The 21,544-nt window shown below is 35.8% G+C and overlaps 1 protein-coding gene across 2 annotated transcripts; it reads left to right on the forward strand.

Moving 5' to 3' along the window:
- The first annotated feature begins 14,431 nt into the window (after nucleotides 1–14,431).
- LOC100807697 (serine/threonine protein phosphatase 2A 57 kDa regulatory subunit B' theta isoform) lies at nucleotides 14,432–20,760 on the forward strand. Of its 2 annotated transcripts, none has more exons than XM_006604035.3 (3): nucleotides 14,432–14,784; nucleotides 15,102–16,631; nucleotides 19,861–20,760. In XM_006604035.3, the coding sequence occupies exons 2-3, from the start codon at nucleotides 15,405–15,407 to the stop codon at nucleotides 20,242–20,244; spliced, it is 1,611 nt and encodes a 536-aa protein (XP_006604098.1). In that variant the 5' UTR covers nucleotides 14,432–14,784; nucleotides 15,102–15,404; the 3' UTR covers nucleotides 20,245–20,760. The 2 variants fall into 2 exon arrangements, with proteins under 2 accessions (XP_006604098.1, XP_003553878.1); XM_003553830.4 differs by having other exon boundaries at nucleotides 14,445–14,784; nucleotides 15,282–16,631.
- Nucleotides 20,761–21,544: the final 784 nt, after the last annotated feature.

Raw genomic sequence — 21,544 nt, forward strand, 5'->3', positions numbered from 1 at the left:
TCCTCATTGTATACCACCATCCTATGCGAGAGTCCACTTTTCTAGTGGAATCTCCCTGAGCCAATTAATTGCTTGATCGCCATCTGCATCCTCCTTCAAATTATTGTAGTAGTGATTGAACGTAAGCTTTGTCCTTGCATATGCTGAGTAGTTATAAACATACAATTTCAATATTGTGAATAATAGAAAATTAAGTGATATTTAATATGAAGAGAAAGAAGTTTGACATTCACCCATACTGATAACTAGTTTTTTGATGTCATTGTTCTTAAACCCCCTCATGTAATTCTATGCAATGTGTCAAATGTAGAACACATGCACACAATTTTGTGTTGTCTACCCACTATTACATCTTGAGTAGACACTTTTTATTGACTCGTGTCTGTTTGAAATCAAACATAGACCATCTTGTAGGGTGACATGCCTTTTTAAATTTTTGAGGAAGAAGAGTTATGCTTCCACTGTTTCACCCTCGACAACGTCAGAGACCATTGGAAGGATTTTATTCTTGTCATCTTGTGCAACTGCCACAAAGAGGGTCCCTTTGTACTTACTGTACAACCATATTCCATCGACTCAAACTGGGCTTGCAATATTGAAACTCATCGATACACGGTCTGAAACTCCAAAAAAGATGATGAAATTTCATGAAACCCTCTACTATTGACATTCTTGTGGTGGCATTGACTATGTTTCCTTCTCCACAACCATATCAGGAAGAAATTGTTGCATAGCTTGCAACAATCTCGATAAATCATGGAATTATCTTTCCTAGTTGCCGTAGATGTTTTCAAGGGCCTTTTGCTTTGCTAGTCATGCTTTCTGGTATGTGGTAGTGTATCATTCAGTGCTTTTGACGTGTGCTATCAAGGCTGGCACTGAAGTTGATGGATCATTTTCGTGTGGATGCTTTTACTAATGAGCATATAAGACACCTTTTCATGATATTGTAAGATTGTTGTATTTGAACATGTATGGGATTCACAAAACTTTCTTATTTCCACTTCTTACTTGCAAAAATGTATATTGCCCTGCACCTCCAAGCACAACCATTGTCATCACAAATAACAATTAGCTTTGTTGAGTTTGATAGTTGTGTCTTGTAGTTAGATCCTTTGCTCACATGATACTGATACAAAGCATGTTGTACTTCTTTTTTGTTTGAAAATGAATCCCTTAAAAAAGACTCCCCACCGGATGTTGGACTTCTTCGCGATCCAACATATGACCGTATTCTAAATCTTCAAAATTAGATTCAAGGTCAACATTATGCATGTATGGTGGCATGTAGTATAGCAGTATGATTGTTATTGGAGAAACAAGCTCAACTTCTTCATCATTAATTTTCTAGGGTTGATTGCATAGAACTTCGTCTTTGTCCTTACTAAAAGGACTGAGTTCTTCATTAGGTAAGCCAAAATCTGTTGTAAACTCAAGCTCAATTGGTTGGGTTGATGAGGTAGGTTCTATTACAGGGGTACTCCAGTATGGGTGAGGTTGATCCTCAATAACACTAAATGTTTGTGAGTCTAACAAATTGGTGGGAAATGGTGCGGAAAGAAGATGTGTTTAGTTCAAATAAATTTTGTTGTGGTTGGGTTAAATAGAATGTATCTTGGGTTGCATCGGATGGATCCTTTGGTGGATTTTTCTTTTCAAGGCTTCAAGTATGAGACCTTGCTTTGTTTGGAAGAACGACGAGCAGGGACATTGAAATGGATCCTTTGGTGGAAGGTGAATATGACTTCTATATATAAGGGTCAAGGTTTAAGGTTTATGAGCTAGGGTTAGGGTTTGAAGCATTGGATTCCCTAGCGTAAAACAAAAATATCTGTGACGCATTAGCGTAAAACAAAAGTGTCTCTGACGCACTAACATAAAGCATTGGATTCCTTAACCCAGGATTAGGGTTAGGGCCATGGTTTAGTTATTATATTAGGGTTAGGGTTTATAGTGCAGGCTTAAGGTCTGGGGTCTAGAATTAGGATTTATGACATAGGGTTAGGGTTAGGATTTGAAGCATTGGATTCCCTGACGTAAAGCAAAAGTGTCTCTGACATATCGGCGTAAAACAAAAGTGTCTTTAACGCATCGATGTAAAACATTGGATTCCCATACCTAGGTTTAGGGTTAGGGGTCATGATTCAATTATTATATTAGGGTTAGGTTTATGGTGAAGGCTTAGGGTATGGGGTCTAGAATGAAGGTTAGGGTTAAGGGCCAAACTTAGTAAAATTGGTACATAATTAGGGTTTAGGTTAAGTTTCATTGTTTAGCATATTCATGTATTAAATTGCATAACAAGAAAAAATCACTTTTATCTTAAAAAAAAATCCATGAGGGCAACTTTTGACACCTAAATTGTTATGTGTATCAATTATTTTGGTTAAAATAATGGTTTGTTCCCATAATTTTCTTGTCAATGAAGCCAATAAGACAACTTTTGGGTCTTGATTCAGCCCTAAAACGCATTAACAAAATGACCAAAAACAAGAAAAAATCACTAGAACTTCAAGATTTCATTCCTTGAGGACTAATTTTGGCACTTAGATTGTTATGTGTATCGTTTATCTTGGTTAAAATAATATTTTATTCTCATAGTTTTCATGTCAATGAATCAAATAAGTTAACTTTCGGGTCTTGATTTGGTCCTAAAAAACATTAATGAAGTGACCTAAAACAAGAAAAAAATCACTAAAACTTCAAGATTTCATTCCATACTTCAAACTTTTGGCTTTAAAACACACATGACAAGCACTCAGTAATACAACAATGAACAACACACATGACGACTATAAATCATTAAATAATAAAATAACAATTGTTAACCGTTTGACAAGTGTACCAAATGTCCAAGTAGTAAAAACTCGGAAGTTCGGGTGTCGATTTCCACAAGGACTTTGTTTTGTACTTGTGTTGTATAATTTTCAGTTTATAAGAGAGGAGATAAAATGAGGTAAAGGATAAGTAGCAAGAATAGTAAAAATAACAGATATTAGTAGACAAAGAAATTAATAGGAAACAAAAGAATTAGTAGGAAATTCAATAAAATGAAAATGTTAGGACCTATCATGCCTTGTTTGCCTAAGATGTATTGTTTTTTATTTTTCTTTATCAATCACGTGAATTTATCCTACCCACATCTATTAGACTACTTGCCCCTAATGTCTCACGATGACAAGTCTATTTTACCTATCTATCTTCCAAATGTCTTTGCAAAGATTCAACAGATAAAATGCATGAAGTTCTAATTCTAGATATTTGCTTTAATGCATGGGCATAATGCAATAACTCTATGTCTAGCAATGATTTTATTAAGATACCCCTTCCTTTTAGTTCTATTAGAAATTACCCTCTATCGAGCGACTAATTCCTAAACCGGATGCATACAAGACCTTCCTTGTATTTCTATTAAGGATTATCCTCTGTCGAGCACCTAACCCCCAAAATAATGCAAGGATGAGTGATGCAAGAAATTAAAAGTAAGAAAGGATAATAAGATAGAAAACACTTGTTGCATTGATAAATATGAAGTATATAATACATCTATTGGCTTTTTAGGCCTGCCAGACCCTAACTAAGGGTTTAGCCTCTCATAGCCATAAGGGTCCTTACACTGAAAAAGGGATATAAGAATTGGTGGAGGAGAAGGGATGGAAGAAGGGAATAGAAAATGATGAAAGAGAAGAAAGAATTCCCTAAGGGAGAGTTCTCAGGTTTTGGGTGTGTATTAGAGTGCTCTGAAACTCGGTGTCTTTTCTCCTTGGCTTGACTCTCTTTTTATAAATGTTGGAGTGGACTTGGGCCTGCGTGCTCTCACTTAGCACGTTCTGCTCGCTTAGCACGAGTGCTTGAATTTGCGCTTAGCGCGCCTCTCCTTCACTTAGCTCAAGTGCTTGTCTTCGTGCTAAGCGCGCCTTGCGCACTGAGCGCGCTATGGGCTGGGCCTTATTCAATTTTCTGCTTATTTCCTTCAACTTTTAGGCTTTTAATCCCTCCTTTTCATATCTGCAAGTCATGAATAGGAACAACATAAGTTCTTAACAATTTAAGCATGAATAACTGCTAAATAATCATTTTTAAGGATATTTTCATTATCACAAAAAACTTATATTTAGCAGTTATCAACAATCAAATAAATTAGGGGTGGTTTCTTCAAAACTCGATTCAAGGTTCATTGATTCATTGAGGTATTCATCCAAACCCTCCAAATTCAAAGAGCTTGCAGAAATTGATGGTGGTTGTGCCCATGTTTGTGTGGGTGTGTTACGGTGGTAAGATATAACTCAAGGCATATAAGGTTGGATTGTTTCTTCAATATTAAAAACATAGTAATTATGTTTTCATCATCTTGCAGTATGCTGCCCTGTACTGAAAACAATCACTAACAAATGGTACATGACATTGAAAATATATATCCACGACCACTTTATCATTTGGTAGACTAATCTTGTTTCCAATAGCTTGTTTCAATTCATCAAGTGACATTCTATTGTCAAGTTCAATGATCTTTGATGAACCGCTTATAAACATTGAACCATGTTTAGTTGTTGTGATGACACCATTGTAATACACAATTGTAGTGACTGATGATGAAGTCATGGTTTAGGGTTTAGGATTTAGGGTAGTAGTAAGGTTTCTGATTGAGGTGATGTATTAGACTGCCTCAGTGCAGATTATATTTATAATGTTTAATAACTTATCACATGCACTTCAAAAGAACGACCAAGATCTCATTGACAAAATCATCGGCCTAGATAATACTGATTGGAGCAACGCACGTTGAACGACCAATATCACACAAAATAAATTGTGTTACTATTAAATTTTTTCTATAAATACAATGGATGTATTGCCATCATATACACTTACAGACTCACTTTCTCTTGTTCTTATATATCCCTTTTTAACTTCTTCTTGATGTTAGTACCAAAGCCTAAACCATAAACTTTAGAACTGCTCCTCTTCTTTGGAAACGACACTTTCATAGATCCGGAGAAGTATGCAATATATTTTTTATAATTGAATGTTAATTATGTTATGATTTAAAAATATTCATGTTGCTATTATTTTGATTTCTATAGGTAACAAATGATGTAATCCGATCATACACTCAAGCTATGCCTTCTCTAGATCACATAATTGAATCTTTGTTGGTTCAAGTTGAGTTTTCATATGTTGCAAAGCTTGAACAGATTAAAGTCAACAACACTGACTGCTTTGGTTGAAAGGTGGAGACCTGAGTCACACATATTTCATCTTCTAGTTGGTGAATGCATAGTCACTTTGGAAGATGTTGCTCTTCACCTGAGTTTATGCGTTGATGGAAAACCAATTAATGACCTAACATATTATGATTGGGAACAAATGTGTGCAAAATATATACGTGTTGTTCCCCCAAAGAATGCACTAGTGGGATCAACACTAAAACTAAAATGGTTAAAAGAAAACATGCTGACTCTCCCAGCAAAATCCACGCAACAATAATTAGCACCCCATTGTAGGCATACATTTTAGGACCAATTAGACAAGTCAGGAAACAAAGTTCACCTGATGTATCTACCTCTGTTAGCAAATCTTGAACAGGCAGGATGGTACAATTGAGATTTGACATGTTTAGCACATTTGTACAGAGAAATGTTTATGACAATTTATCCATCATCAAAAAAATGGGAGGATGTATAGTGTTGTTGCAGTCTCGGGCATGGTATCGCATGTCATTCATTCAACCAAGGGTCAAGCGTCAACCGTTATATCCATTTGCAACTAGGTAAACAAAAATTTATCACTTAAACAAAAACCATTTTTGGTAATGTATTTGACACTAACATATTACATTTCACTAAATGGAGTGACAAAGGGCTATAATTTTTTGGAATCCAACACGATGATGTTATATGCTACAAATCAAGATTTGATAACATGCATAACGATGAGGTTGAATCATTATTTTTGTTTTATTTATTCAAACATCAATTACGTTATTTTATAAATTATTGATGCAGACTATTTTTTCAGTTCCATTGAATGCCTTACATAAGGTTTGAGTCATTTCTGCCAAAACATGCATACAAGGATTCCAAAAATATGAAGTGCTTGTGTCACTTTAATTTGTTTCCTAGTGGTAGTATGGCAGAAAACGAACAGGGTCATGCTCCAATTTGGAATTTTTAAAGACATATCAAATCTATGACATAATTTTGACAAACTCTATCATATTGACATGAGAGAACACAATGACACAAATTGGGTAGAAGAGCATCAACAGTGGATTGCAATTTGGAAGGAAAGACACAAATATGTGTTAATCGACCAACCTATTTAAGGAGATCTTGAACATATGAGTTATTAGATGAATTGGTACTGAGCAAATTCAAAAGTTTTCCTAACATAGTTTGCAACTCATCCAAAATTTGCCACCACATCTCACTCAATTCCAAAGATGAAAACTGAACAACATCCTCCACCACAAAGCCACCAGCCATTGCTAGCATGCATGATGAAGGACTAAAACCACCTCCTCAATCATGTAAATTTATGCCACAACAACCTCATCATCAAGATTATGGGTATAATCTGCAGTTCTTCAGTGCTAGTGAAAAAGACTTTATGAGTAACCTCATAGGTACAAATCTTTGAACTTCGAAATTTGCTTATGCGTACATGCAAAGTATGTTCATACCTTTATTTTCATCCTTTCACCAAACGATTGTCACCAGTTCTTCAACCAATCAACCAAATATTAATGACTTCATCTGGGAAGAGGAACTTGCTGTTCTTGATGAACAACTTCAACCACAAGAACATGGACGAGTACGTCGACAACCGACAAGAAACAAACAACCTTCCAAATATGGAATTGGTGGATACATACGACATTAATTGCCCTTGTTAATTATGTCATACTATGATGATTGTCAGTTTTCCCTTGTTAATTTATTGAACACTGAACAATGCATTAATTGACTGGGCACTGCATTATTCTGAGATGAGTTGACTGGACATTGCTTTTTTTGAGATGATTTGAACCCCACATTACTTTTTCCTAGACAATTTGATCTCACATTGCTTGTTTCGAGACGATGTGACTGGACGATGCTTTTTACGAGATGATTTGATTGAACACCATTTTTTCTAATCGAACAAACCAACTGTAATTCATTAAACCATTTATATTGTCGGTGCAATCTCAACCATTAGTATGAGTCATAGGAGAATACTTTATCACCTAATATATATAGCAATAGGGATTAGATGCAACTAAACACCTTTGTTTGATATTCACCATATTGCTTAAAACGTGGAGAGTGTATCCACTCGTGTATTGCGATGGTGACATGATTCCTATTATTGATTGAAATGAAAATAAAATGAAAAAAAATAAAAAATGTTGTATGATTGAAATATGTTTTTCCATAGTGGATTTCCATTTTCTTTTCATTTCTATTTTTTAATTTTTTAATTTTTCTATAAAAAAATTAAAATTACTTTGAAGTTAATAAAATTTATATTTAACCCACAATTTATATTTATGGGGCTACTGTTCGCATCCTGGTACTACTTTTTGTGGATGTGAAATCTAACTGGCAAGTGTACCGGGTTGTCAAGTAAATAACTAAAACGGTGTGAACCAAGTATCGAACTCAGGGAACTTGTTTTACTTGGCAAAGCATCATTCAATAAATAGGCATTTGCGTAAAGAATTGATTATCATGAAGTAAAAACAGAAGTAATTCTATTCTAAGTAAAAACAGTAATTGTGAGCAAGTGAGTGTGAAAATAGATATGTAAAAGCGTTGGGTCCTTCTACTAAGATACTTGATGCAATTAGGGTTTTTCTCTACTTGAAATTATTTTTGTGTTCTATGCTGAAAGCACAAATACCAAACACCGATGTCTCGCGAGTTTGGCCTAATTCAAATTAAACTTCATTCTCAGATGTCTCTTGTTGAACTCAGCCTAACCGAACAACATTACAATTACAGCATGATAAAAACTAAATTATTGCACTCCGTGTCCGACAGTTCAATAACCTAGCCCTGCCCTATCCAGTTCTAAGGATGCAGTACATTTTTCAATGCTAAAGCTCCTAACCTTACACACAAATGGGTGATCAACAAGCAAGCATGCATAACATAAGCATAGATAGAAACATTAAACACATAAAAACAACTTCAAATAGATAGTAATAATATTTACATCAAGTACTCAGCGGAATTTCCCAACAAAGGATTCTAGCCCTCCATTACAAAGCAATACCTTTCACAAATAGGAGAAGGGTTTCAGAGAAAATACTAGATTACAAAGTTGTGGGGATGTCTCCTCCACCTCTAGGAACCTAGGAATCACTCCTAAACCTAAAATCTACCTAAAAGTTAGGGCATTTTTCTTCCTTGCTAAGCTTTTCCTCTGTTCTTCGTTCAACACTAGGCTCATGTAGTCTATTCAGACCTCTCTCTTTCATTCTCTGCAATTCAGGCTTAAAAATGGCTTTTTGTCCGTGAAGGCGTGCTTAGCGCCATTTTCGCGCTTAGCGCGAGTAAGTGAAATTTGGCTTAGCGCCATTCTCGCGCTAAGCGCAAAAGAGAAAATCTTCTCGCTGAACGAGCTGATGTCGCGTTGAGCACGTGATGACATGGCAGATTCTCTTCAATATTCATCTCACTCGCTAAGCGACTGATGTCTCGCTTAGTGGTTGAGTCTCGCTAAGTGCACGGTCCAGGCTTAGCGAGACAACAACTTTTGCATCTTCAAATTTTTCTCCTTTTTACCTGAAATTGAAGTGAAATTTACATTAAATTCATATGGAAAACTTCTAATGAGCAAATATAAAAACTAAACAAGAAATATTTACAATCCTACCAAAAAGAACCATAAATTGGGAGAAATATATACATTTTTGAAAACTTTTCTATACAAATGTTAGTCGTAAAAGACTATTAACAGCTACACTAACATTCGATCGATAAAATATCATAAACATGAATAAAATAGGCCAAAAAGTTACCTCCATGAGTTATTTATCTAAGTTTTATTTTTTTTGTCTTCTTCAATCTAGATAAACTTGATTTCATCTGTTCTTTTAACAACATTTACTTTCAAATTATGTCACCTATTCTAAATATTTTATTTTTGGATTATTTTTTTTTAAAATACTATTTGATAAAAATGAATTACAAGTGTTTTCTTTAAAATAAATTAATTTAAAAGAAAATTTTGGAAAGAATTTTAAACAAAAAAATTAATATAAAATTAAATAACAACATATGCAGAATAAAATTTCATTTTTTATCAACTAATAAAAAACAAATATTTTTTTAAAAAAATAACAAAAAACATAAAAATAAAAACAATTAAGAAATCAGTTCATGCAAGACTGATTTCATAATTGGGTTTTAAAAAAAACAAAGAGACGTTTGGGATGAATTTCTAAACATCTACTAAAAAGAAATACAAGAACCGATTTCTTAATTGTGTAAAGAAAACAACATGTGAGAAATTAGTTTGGGAAATTAATTTCTCACCTATTAAATAATTTGTATGATACATATAAATAATTTCTCAGATGTATTATTTGGATAAATAATTCATTTATTTTTATTATTTAGGTAAAAAAGTCTTATATTGTTGTTCTAGAAAATTGTATTCTATAATATGTTTTCGTTGCATAAAACGTATTTGCATTTAACTATATTTTTAATGTACTAAATGGGACACTTATATCCTGAATTAGAGGCCAGAAACTTCCTCCAGAATGAAAGGTACGAAGTTAGAAGTTCTGAAATTTTTCATTGCCTTCCCTTTATTCATTACATATATTTTAGCAAGTGAATATGGAAAACGATAGTCATTAGTCCTAACGGTCTTGCCAGCACACAGGGGACAAGCCATAACCAAATGGATAGTGGGGGACAACCACTAGTAGGGATAGGCACTAACGAAAAATATCAACAATAATAAGATGGACAAGCACTACATGAGCACTACAGGGTAAATTCCTTAAATTCCTATACTATCCTTCTACTGATAACTGCTTAGTGAATGAACTCCTCCCATCCTGAGGGCCTTTTTGTAATTCTTCTTGGCCTTGAATTGTTTTAGGTGAAAATCTCCCTGTTGTAGAGTTCGTAAGACACAATCGAGATTGTCGAGGTGGGACTGGAGATCGTGACTGTAGACCAAGATATCATTGAAGAAAACCAATACAAATTTACGAATGTATTGGCGGAACAGGGCATTCATTGTAGCTTGAAATGTGGAAGGTGCATTACAGAGGTCGAAGGGCATAACGAAGTACTCGTAGTGACCCTGATGAGTATGAAAGGCTGTTTTAGGGACATCATGCTCTACCATGCGAATTTGGTGGAAACCTTGGGCTAAGTCCATCTTCGAAAACCAGGAGGAGTGGCCCAGATCGTCGAGAAGTTCATCAATGGTTGGGAGAGGAAAGCGATCCTTAATGGTTATTATATTCAGAGCACGGTAATTCACGCAGAACCTCCATGTGCCATCCTTCTTCTTTACTAACAATACAGGAGAAGAATAGGGACTGCGACTCGGGCGGATGAGCTGACGCTGGAGCATAACGTCCACTTGCCGTTCGATTTCTTGCTTCTAGTAGTAAGGGTACTGGTAGGAGCAGACATTGACGAGTTTCGAATTTGGTTCAAGGTGAATGGTATGGTTTGTAGGATGAGATGGTAGTAGAAGGGTAGGGGTTTGGAAAAGGTGGGAGTATTTGTCGAGGAGACAATGTAATAGTGGTGGAATAATGGGGTTACCGAAAGTAACTGGGTCTCTGTCCTAAAGTTGGATGTGGAATAGGGTCACAACTCGTTGTGTGGACATCATACGCTTAACCTGGCCATGAGTGATCCCGAATGGGCCTGGTGTGATGCTGCCTTGGATAATGATGGGTTGTCCGTGGTACATAAAACTCATTGTTAGGTGTGAATAGTCTGTGGTGATTGGGCCTAAGAGTTTGAGCCAAGCCACACCCAGAACTAAATCTGTGCCACCTAATGCCATGACGTATAAGTCTAGGTTAAATTCGTGGCCTTGAATCAAAACGGCAACATCGCGGCACACCTTGTCGCAAGCTATCTCGGTGCCATTGCCAACCATGACGGCTAGTCGGGGAATAGGTTGGTAGCAAGGTGAAGGAAATGAGCTAAGTGGTCGTGTACAAAGTTGTTTGTACTCCCATTGTCAACGAGGATGACAACCTCGTGACCCTTGATACTGCCAATGACACGCAATGTCATTGATACAGGGTGGCCAAACAAGGCGTGAAGGCTTAATTGAGCTGGGGGGGTGGTCTGTTGGGGTAGGGGAGGGTTGTGTTTCTTTAGGAGAAGCAGGAGGGTCGGAGTTCAAGAGCTCATCATCCTCGGAAGCAACGAAAAGGAAGAATTTGTCACGACAACGATGGTTCGGGCCATAACGCTCATCGCAATTGTAGCATAGGCCGCGCTCGCGGGTGAGGCCATCTCAGCCTGGGTAAGGCGTTTGTAAGTGGTTTTTGGTGGGGCTGTCAAAAGGGGAGGAAGGGGTGGTGAAGGAAGAAGGGTAACGGCGGAAATTGGTGGTGGTAGTGGAGGTGGGCGAGGACGAGAAGAGCGGCGAGCATCGTTAATTTTTATCCTCCTGAAGTCGGGCTAGAGCCACCGCCTGGACCAGGGACAAAGGCTGCAAGGCAAGCACCTCGCGACATATGTCCGATGAGAGACCTGAGATGAAACAACTAAGGAGGAAAGGGGTAGGGAGACCCACAATGCGATTCGCCAGAGCTTCGAATTCCGCAAGGTACGAGTTCACTGACCCTTGTTGTGATAATTTGAACAGGGTGACCAGGAGGGCAACTGACCGTTACGATACATCCACTGAAACCAACTCAGTGCAGCGCCGTCGAGGTAAAAGGAAGCAACCTGAAGACGCTCGTCCTTTGGAGTACGGTGATATTCAAAAAATTGATTGATCTTGAATATCCAGGTAGGAGCATTGGTGTCGTCGAATCGGGGAACATCGAGATTCATGCGAAGGGGAGAAGGTCTGGGTGAATGGGGGGGGGGGGTTTCTAGGGTGTGAAGGCGAGAGACGATCTCGTCTAGCTTGGAGTGCAAGGAATTCTGGGTGGTGGTGAGGGTATTTTTGGTTTTAGGTAAGGAGGGTAACAACTTCTTCTAAGCGGGATAGGGTGTGGGAACGGGTGTTATCGGCCATGGGAGGGATCAATGAAAGCACCAATTGATGGATAAAGCTTTGTTCCTGAATTAGAGTCCAGAAACTTCCTCTAGAATGAAAGGTACGAAGCGAGAAGTTCTGAAATTTCTCATTGCCTTCCCTTTATTCATTACATATATTTATAGCAAGTGAATATGGAAAACGATAGTCATTAGTCCTAACGGTCTTGCCAGCACACAGGGGACAAGCCATAACCGAATGGATAGTGGGGGACAAGCACTAGCAGGGATAGGCGCTAACGGAAAATATCAGCAATAATAAGAGGGACAAGCACTACACGAGCACTACAAGGTAAATTCCTTAAATTCCTATACTATCCTTCTGTTGATAACTGCTTAGTGAATGAACTCCTCCCATCTTGAGGGCCTTTTTGTGATTCTTCTTGGCCTTGAATTGTTGCTATCACATTCTCAGCAATTAACAATACCGAGAATACCTAGAGTATTTTGGATATTCCGAGTGCTTATAGACTAGCTGCTCAATTGGATGGTAAGGAGAAAATTCCCATTTTTAGGCTGATTTGGAGGTGGAAAGGATATGAGAGAGGAAGGGTACTGTTGTGGAAAATTGCAAGAGGAGCTCTCCCAACGAATATTGCTTAATGGAACAAAAAAATCTCTACTGATTTCTTGTGTCCTATGTGCAAAAAGGAACCCGAGACAATCTTGCATTGCTTGAGAGTCTGTGAGAAGGCAAGGAGTATTTGGAAGGAAGTTGGGCCTGGTTTTACTAACGTTTTATTTTTTGCTGATTCTCTTGAAGATTGGCTCACTAAGAATATTAGTGTGTATCCATCACTTAATATTCTGAATGGCATAGGCGATTTGTAATCTTGTTGGACGTGATCCGACAAAGACAGAACAAGTTCATTTTCGAGAAGCTGGTCAACCTGGAGCACGATATGAAGCTTGATGACTCTCTGTCTGAAGTGGTTTTGGAAAATAACACTACAAGAGCCAACTTATGGTGGGTCCTTCCTCCTATGGGAACTGTACAGACTAAGATACTACTTAGGTAATTTCCTAGGAGCTTTTTGCTTGCAAACTGAGATACTACTAATTATCCAATCTAAATTATGGGGCATGCTTCATGGAATCAACTTGGCTAAGGAGAAATGGTATAGGAACCTGGAAATTCATTCACATGCAAATGATGCTATCCAAATGGTTAAAGGATTAGCCAACCCAAATCAGCATGAAAAGCTGATATTGGATGCGATTCAGGCCTCTATCATGCCTGCTATGACAGTTCAATTTTCACATGTTTATAGAGAGTGCAACAAGGTTGCAGACCTGTTAGCTAAGAAAGGTCTCTCCCTAGATGAGGGAATAGTTTATTTTTTAGATATACTTGGCTTTGTGGTATCTGCCTTTCATGCTGATATTGTTAGCCTTGGGTAACTTTTCCTTTGGTTTTGGGCGTTTGCCCCTTGTATGCAGCGAAAAAAAATATTCAACTTCAGTTTGCTTTTATTTTTAATTTTTTCCCTTGATATGTTACAGAGAAAAATGGTGATGGAAAAAAGTTTATACTATCATCCTGCCATAATCCTAATCCATTATATATGTTAAGTTTATTATAATGATTGGTCCATGCACATTAAATTTTAAAATAAAGGTTATGCTTGACAAATTATTTTAACTTACTTTTAGTGTTTTTTATTAGTTGAAAAATTTGTTTGAGTGTTCGATAAACAAGTTTTTTAAATAGTTTTTACCATTTTTTTAATAGCATTTTTTTAAATGCTACTTGAATTTGAAGTGGTGTTTTTAAAATGCTAATTTCTAATTTTTTATATATTTTTTTATCTTTAAAATATTTATTTAATTTTCTTATTACCTTTTCTAAATATGTCATTTAGACTACTTTATATTTTTCCGTCACTTTAATAATTAATTTTATCATATACTTATAATTTAATAAGTTAATTTAAAAATTTGTAATTACTAATTAACTTTTCAAGTTAATTTTATCGAGTGAAATTATATGTTATATTCATATTTATATCATGTAAAATAAGTACTTGCTTTGATCAGAATAAAAAAATAACTTCTTACTTTGATGATAAATTAAAAAAAAAGTGAAAAAGAGAAAAGTGAGAAAAAAGAAGAAAAAGAAAAATATTATGAACAAAATAATCAAGTAACACTTCATTTTTATTTGTTTTTTGGGCTTGCAAAACCATAAATAACAACTACTACTTGAGCCAGTGATTGCTTTGCTACTTCTTCCTTTATTCTCTCTTTCTCTTTCTCTCTCTTGCCCCTTCAAAGAGGCACTTCAATTTTCTCTTTTGGCAAAGACCAGCATCCTTAATTCTTCAAAATTCTTTTACTATGTAACACCCCCCACCCCAAAAAAAACCTCTGCTTTTTCTCTGTTCCTCTGCACCCATTTATTTTTTCCCCGGAATTTCGATTGTTAAGGTTGTTCCACATCGTGTTTCATTGCCACTCGACACTTTTCAGTCAAAATTCCATCTGGGGTTTTCGTGGATCCGACCCAGATCCTGTCTCTCTCTGATCCAACTATATTGTTAAGGTAAACCCTTTTCTTCTTACTGTAGTTGAATGAACAAGTCAAAGTTTCTCTCTTAATACTTCTTAATACTTATGGTGTTATGTTATTTTACATAATTTTATAAATTAGTTGGTTGGCATCAATTGACGAGGGAATTTTCAATTATTTATTTTTTAAATTTGGGGTATTTGTTTGTTTCTTGGTATAACTGTTAGGGTTGTTTTATTTATTTATGGTAGGAGAGGGAGGGGGTTACTTTGTTTGATTCCTGTTATTTTTTTAATGATATATTTGGGATTTAGGGGTAATTTTGAGTTTTTGGGGTGTGTGTGTTTCAGATTTGTCATAATAAGAAGCACCATGGATGTTGATAAGGAGTTTTTTGCTGAATCCTCTGGCTGCCTACAATTAGTGTTTTTTGTTCATAAATATAGCATAGATGATACTATCTTATGATGGCTAAGACAGAAGTGATGTTGAAGAGAGGTTATTGTTTCATTGGATGTTGTCTCTGTCAGGGATTCAGTTAGTGCACTTGCTTGGCTAACTTGCTAATTGAGGTTGCTGCTTTGTATGATTTGAAGAGTTTCAGTAAGGAGTGTGTTCTAACAAAAAATCTTTAGTTGAGCCAATTTTAAGCTATGATCAAGCAGATATTAAATAGGCTCCCTCGGAAGCCCTCCAAATCGGGGGAAAGTCGTGAAGGAGGGGCGATATTGACTCCCTCTTCAACTCCTTCGACAAGTGCAAGGAGCAGCGATGCAGCAGGCTACAGCCATGGAAATGCAACTGCTTCACCTCTTTCAGGCACTGCTGATTCTAATTTGGTTCCTGGATTAAATCATGGTGACAGGATTGTCCAAGCTATGAACTCAAAACTGAATCTGAATGGGAGTTTTCCAGTTACGGCCTATGAAGCCTTGCCAAGTTTTCGTGATGTTCCAAACTCAGAGAAGCAGAATTTGTTTATAAGAAAGCTGCAAATGTGCTGTGTTCTATTTGACTTCACTGACCCTACAAAGAACATCAAAGAAAAGGAAATTAAGCGACAAACACTAGTAGAACTTGTGGATTATGTTTCGACTGCTAATGGGAAGTTTACAGATGTTATGATGCAAGAAATTGTAAAAATGGTGTCTATAAATTTGTTCCGGACATTTATTTCTCCTCCCCGTGAGAATAAAGTTCTAGAAGCATTTGATGTGGATGAGGAGGAGCCTTCCATGGACCCTGCCTGGCCTTACTTGCAAATTGTGTATGAACTGCTTCTAAGGTTCGTTACGTCACCAGAGACTGATGCAAAGTTGGCAAAAAGGTATATTGATCATTCATTTGTTCTGAGACTGTTAGACCTTTTTGATTCAGAGGATCCCAGGGAGCGGGATTACTTGAAGACAGTTCTTCATCGTATTTATGGGAAATTTATGGTTCACCGACCATTCATCAGAAAAGCAATCAACAATATATTCTACCGCTTCATTTTTGAAACTGAGAAACACAGTGGGATTGCAGAACTCTTGGAAATTTTGGGAAGTATAATTAATGGATTTGCTTTGCCACTGAAAGAAGAGCACAAGCTATTTCTTGTGCGAGCTCTTATTCCTCTTCATAAACCAAAATGCATACCAATGTACCATCAGCAGTTATCTTACTGCATCTCACAGTTTGTGGAAAAAGATTGCAAGCTTGCGGATACTGTTATACGGGGACTATTAAAATACTGGCCCATTACAAATAGTTCTAAGGAGATTATGTTCATAGGGGAGCTAGAGGAAGTCCTGGAAGCAACTCAACCTGCAGAGTTCCAACGATGCATGGTACCCTTGTTCCGCCAAATAAGTCGTTGCTTGAGCAGTTCACATTTCCAGGTTTGGTAACTACAGTAATTTCCATCTGTTTCCACTTTCTCTTTGTTTTCTGTGATAATTTCTCAACCCTCAAAATGGATGAAATGATACCTATATTTGCTTCTTGGTTGGTGCCTGATTTTTGACACAGGGTGGTAGAAATTTGGTGAAGAAAACCACTTTCCATATTCAAATAATATCCTAGTGCATGTTTGGATGGGATTGTTTTTGGAGAAATAATTGTTTTTCTTTTCTTTTTTTGAAGCTTTATTGGAAAGTGGACAAAAATAAGTATTTGTTTCTTTAAATTAAGCAAAATCAAACACACCTATTTTTTTTTTTTTTTTCATGTTTAGACATGAAACATGAGCCTCACAAGACAAATTATAATGTCACCGAAGATAATTTAATATTTGGATTACTATCACTAGTACAAGGAGCAGTTACAAATACATTTCACAGTTTTTTTAAATGTGTTTATAATACATGTTCTCACCTTTAATTCATAATATGACCTTTGATTTTCACTTTTGTGAACTTTAATTTGGAAAATTGATATTGGTTAATGTGGCTTTCTTTTGCTGTTTCCAATATTTATGGTTTTCTCTTAGACTTTTTTGTTTTTGTTTTACTGACGGATTTTTAGGAGGGTAAATATGTTTTGGTCCCTCTATGATGTTCAAAGTTCGGTTTTAGTGCCTTAAGTTTTTTTGTCCGTTTCCCATCCTCTAATTTTGAAGTTTAACACTATTGGTCCGCAAAGTGCTTTAGATAATGCTTTATAGAGGGACGAAATGTGGTTTAGATAATGCTTGAGGGACCAAAAATGGTGCATTTCAAAATTAGAAGGGTGAAAAACAGATAAAAAAATTTAGAGGGACTAAAACCGAACTTGCCATGATGGGGGTTTTGGTAATCTGCTAGTGAATTGTTGTTTGTACTTGTGTTAATTTTTTGAGGGGAGATTGTTGGGAATCCATGTAGACTGCACTGGAAACTCAACTCAGTGAAAATGCAACTCGTGAAAATGTTGTGGTTTGGGCTACCGAAATGATGGAGCACATATTTCTCCATGAGTCCATGTTGGGATACTTGTTGAGAAAGGAGATTCTTCTATATTGCATTCACCAAAATAAAACATCCTAGATGTTAAGCAGTCAACTTAGGATGCATTTATTATATGGAGTAGTGGAAAGACAAGCGATGTTGTGCCTGTCTGCATTTTTTATCATTTGGTAAAATGAGAAGAATGAGAACAATTAATTTATAACATATCCCTACTTCATAAAGGAAAATAAAATTGGAAGAGGGATAAGCACCCAAGCACTTGGGGAACCCTCTTCTAAAAGCTATCTGTTAAGGGAGGAGAACCAACCACTTAATTACTCCACGAGCATCCCATTATCCCATACTACTCAATGTGGGGCTTAGGCATCCCGTAATACTCAAGTCCCTATCATAGCGCTTGCCCTGAGAGCTAATTGTACTTTACAATGCTTCACTAAGCCTTTTTTATCAGCCCATCTGTAGGTATAGCACTTTCTGAGACACTAGCAACCAACTCTGATACCAATTGAAAGCACCCAAGTACTTGGGGAACCCTCCCTTAAAAGCTAGCTATCAAGGGGGAGAACCAAGCCGCTTAAGTGCTCTACCAAGCATCCTATAATACTACTAAATGTGGGATTTCAAGCACCTCAAAATACCCATGTCTCACTATAATGAGTGTGCTTAAACTAATGCAAATAAAATTTAAAATTACTACCTTTCCCCCCTGTACATGTCTTCAGAGGAGAGTGGAAGGAGGTTGTCCCAATCAACATATCATGTCTGAGCAATGACTTGTGATTTTTAACTCATTTTATTATTGAAATTAGAAAAATGGGTACTGCTTGGGATCCTCTCCTTTGGTCTTGTGCTCCTTTTACTACATCATCTTAAAATAGTTTTGAAGATTTTAAGCAATTGTTGAGACAAAAAGTGGGAGTTTGCTTTATTAATAGGATAATAGAACTTCCCTAATTTTGGGGCTTTGACAAATGGACCCCTGAATGTTTTATTTTGGTTATCATACCACTCTTATATTTTAAATAATGTCTCCATAGCTAGTCTGTGTTCTTGCTGGATGGTCAAGTTTAACATATTGGTTTCTGAGCTGCCATACCCCAGTGTCCTTTTATTTCTTTTGGATTTTGTTTTTTTAAAAAATTATATACACTTGAAAATGCATGTTTATATTTATCTTGTTAAAGTACATGACTGGGCAGATTTGCAACTAGAATCTCAACTGTTGGAACATTCTAATGCCTTTTCTGTTCAAATTTTTGTTTGGATACTTGATAAACCATAAGTTATTTTCAAGAGTAAAACTATGATTTTTTTTAAGTTAAACATTTTTTGTACGCAAGTATGATGAATATTGAGACTTGAGAGTGGGAAACATCATTTGGTAACATGATATTTTTGGATGAAAAATTCTATGAAATTCGAAGAGTGGTGTGCCTTTTTGTAGATAACCTAAATGGTCTCTACAAAAAAAATAGATAACCTAAATGGTTGGGCGTATTAATTCTGCAAACCACAAAGATTGCACCAACTTAGATTTTGGATTTTCTTTCCTTGGTCAAGGGTACATAATTTAGTGAGTTTCTATTATTGTTTCCTTGTTATTAATGGTAAAAACAGTGGTATTAGGAGGCATTTGTTTCAAGATATATAATTACATCACCACGAATGATATTCTCAAGAATACTCTGATTAGGAATGTTATTTCTAGAGAAATTTAAAAACACTTGTTTAGAATTTGATGTTTTTGGGAATATTTTTCAAAGAGTGTGTATGCATGGAAATAGAAGTAGATAGTTAGGTTATAAAGAAACTTCAATATTCCTTTGGAAAAGTAACATACCCAACCCTCACTATGGGAAGAATATTATGGCTTGTACCAAACTTGAGAATGTCATTCCCAAATTTACTCTCCTACAAATAAATTGACAATCTTTGAAACAAACTCCCCCTTAGACATAAAATCAGAAGTAATCTTACTATTACACACTGTTGTGAATGTTTTTCCCAAAAACTAGGCAAAAGTATTCCCATTTATAGAGTTGGCTTTATTGTTCTTAGTAGGATTACTTAATAATGACACATATTACTGACATTGTGATGCATTATTCTGAATAGTGGATACTTTTACCATCACTTTATTCCTATGCTCTTTCATATGATCTGTTTGCTTCTTAATTTGTAGGTAGCTGAGAGGGCTTTGTTCTTATGGAATAATGATCACATTGAGACCTTAATCAAGCAGAACTACAAAATTATACTTCCCGTTGTCTTACCTGCTCTGGAGTATAACGCCCGAAACCACTGGAACCAGGCTGTCCAGAGCTTGACAATAAATGTCCGCAAGATATTCGCGGACACTGACCCTGAATTCTATGAAGAGTACATGATCAAAGTTCGGGAAAATGAAGCGCAAGAGAAGGATATGAAGTCAAAGCGTGAGGCCAGATGGAAGCGTTTGGAAGATATGGGAGGCATGAAAGCTACAACCAACGAAGCAGTTCTAGTTTCTCCCAGAACTGCTTCTCATACCCCTTCTGGCAAGGCAAGTAGAGCTCAGTTGGAGTGATAATTGATTTTTGGCATTGCAGAGTTGAAAAGCCATAACTTATGCTGCATTGCATTATGCTGCATAAGAATACAAGGGATGGTGATAATGTGTTGCTTTTTGTTGGTTCCATTGGCCACATGATAAAATTTCAAGGCCAAAAAATGTGGGGTACAAAATAGCCCCAATTTGGTTTTACAAGCATGGAATGGATGTATATATTGATTGCATGGACAAGAATGGTTGCCTCAAGCCACAGTTTATTTGGGAATTTTCCTTCTAAAGGTGACCTTTGCAGTTTGTTGTTGTGAAAAAATCTCAATGGCCTGAGTTCAACGGTTTATCTGCTTTCATACTTTAACTTTGATGGAAGCATGCTTCATTTTTTTGTTGCCAATGTTTAGTGTTAATCTTGGTTCCTTTGTGTAGGTGAGTTGGTTGTTTAAGGAAATTGGGCAATTAGAGCTTATCTTATATGAATTGCGGTGGACACTGTATTTTATATATGATATGATGAAAGCAAATTATTTTAGTGAATGTTTTGTCAATTTGTCACTGATAAAAATATTCAATGAATCTTTCTCTTCTCTCTTTTTTTTTCTTTTTTTTTCTTTTTGTCTTTTTAAATTCCAGATTGGCATGAAAAGTCTTTTGTTCATGTAGCTTATTTAGAAAATTGTCAAGCAAGTTCATGTTTGGTAAAATCTTTCTTTGAAAATCAAACATGCACTCGTTAAAAATTCATATTGCAAGGCATTCGTCATTTTGTCATCAACTTTTTTTTCACATTTTTTTTGAGACAAGCATGATTGTGACATATTCGGAACATTAACTTATTTTTTTTGTTCTAAATTAGTTTCCTAACTTTTAATAGTTCAAAAATGGTCTTCATAAAATTCATGACAAGTTTGTCATTTAAAAAATTATTCATTATTAAATTTTGAGTATTTTTTTTTATTAATTCAAGATGTGAAAATTTTCTCATGATTGATTGACATGAAAATTATAAAATCAATTAATCTTTGGACCAATAAGAAATATAAATAAGGTGAAAAACGCAAGAAAAGTGAGTCTCATGATTAATCAAAAATCTAAAAATCTAATATAATTTTTTTCTTATTATTCATAAGATTCATTTTTATGTTATTTTCATTATATTTATGGATTTTTTTTGTTTTAAATATAAATTGATTTTTATAGTTTTTATGTAGGTAAATCTAATGAAATAATTTTCGTCTCGAATCTATAACAAATGTTTAAAATCAAGTTAAAAATTAAAAATAATCAATTTTTTAAAAGATTAACTTATACTGAATTAAAT

Source organism: Glycine max, chromosome 19 (assembly GCF_000004515.6).
Source record: "Glycine max cultivar Williams 82 chromosome 19, Glycine_max_v4.0, whole genome shotgun sequence".
In the NCBI taxonomy this organism is placed as follows: domain Eukaryota; kingdom Viridiplantae; phylum Streptophyta; class Magnoliopsida; order Fabales; family Fabaceae; genus Glycine; species Glycine max.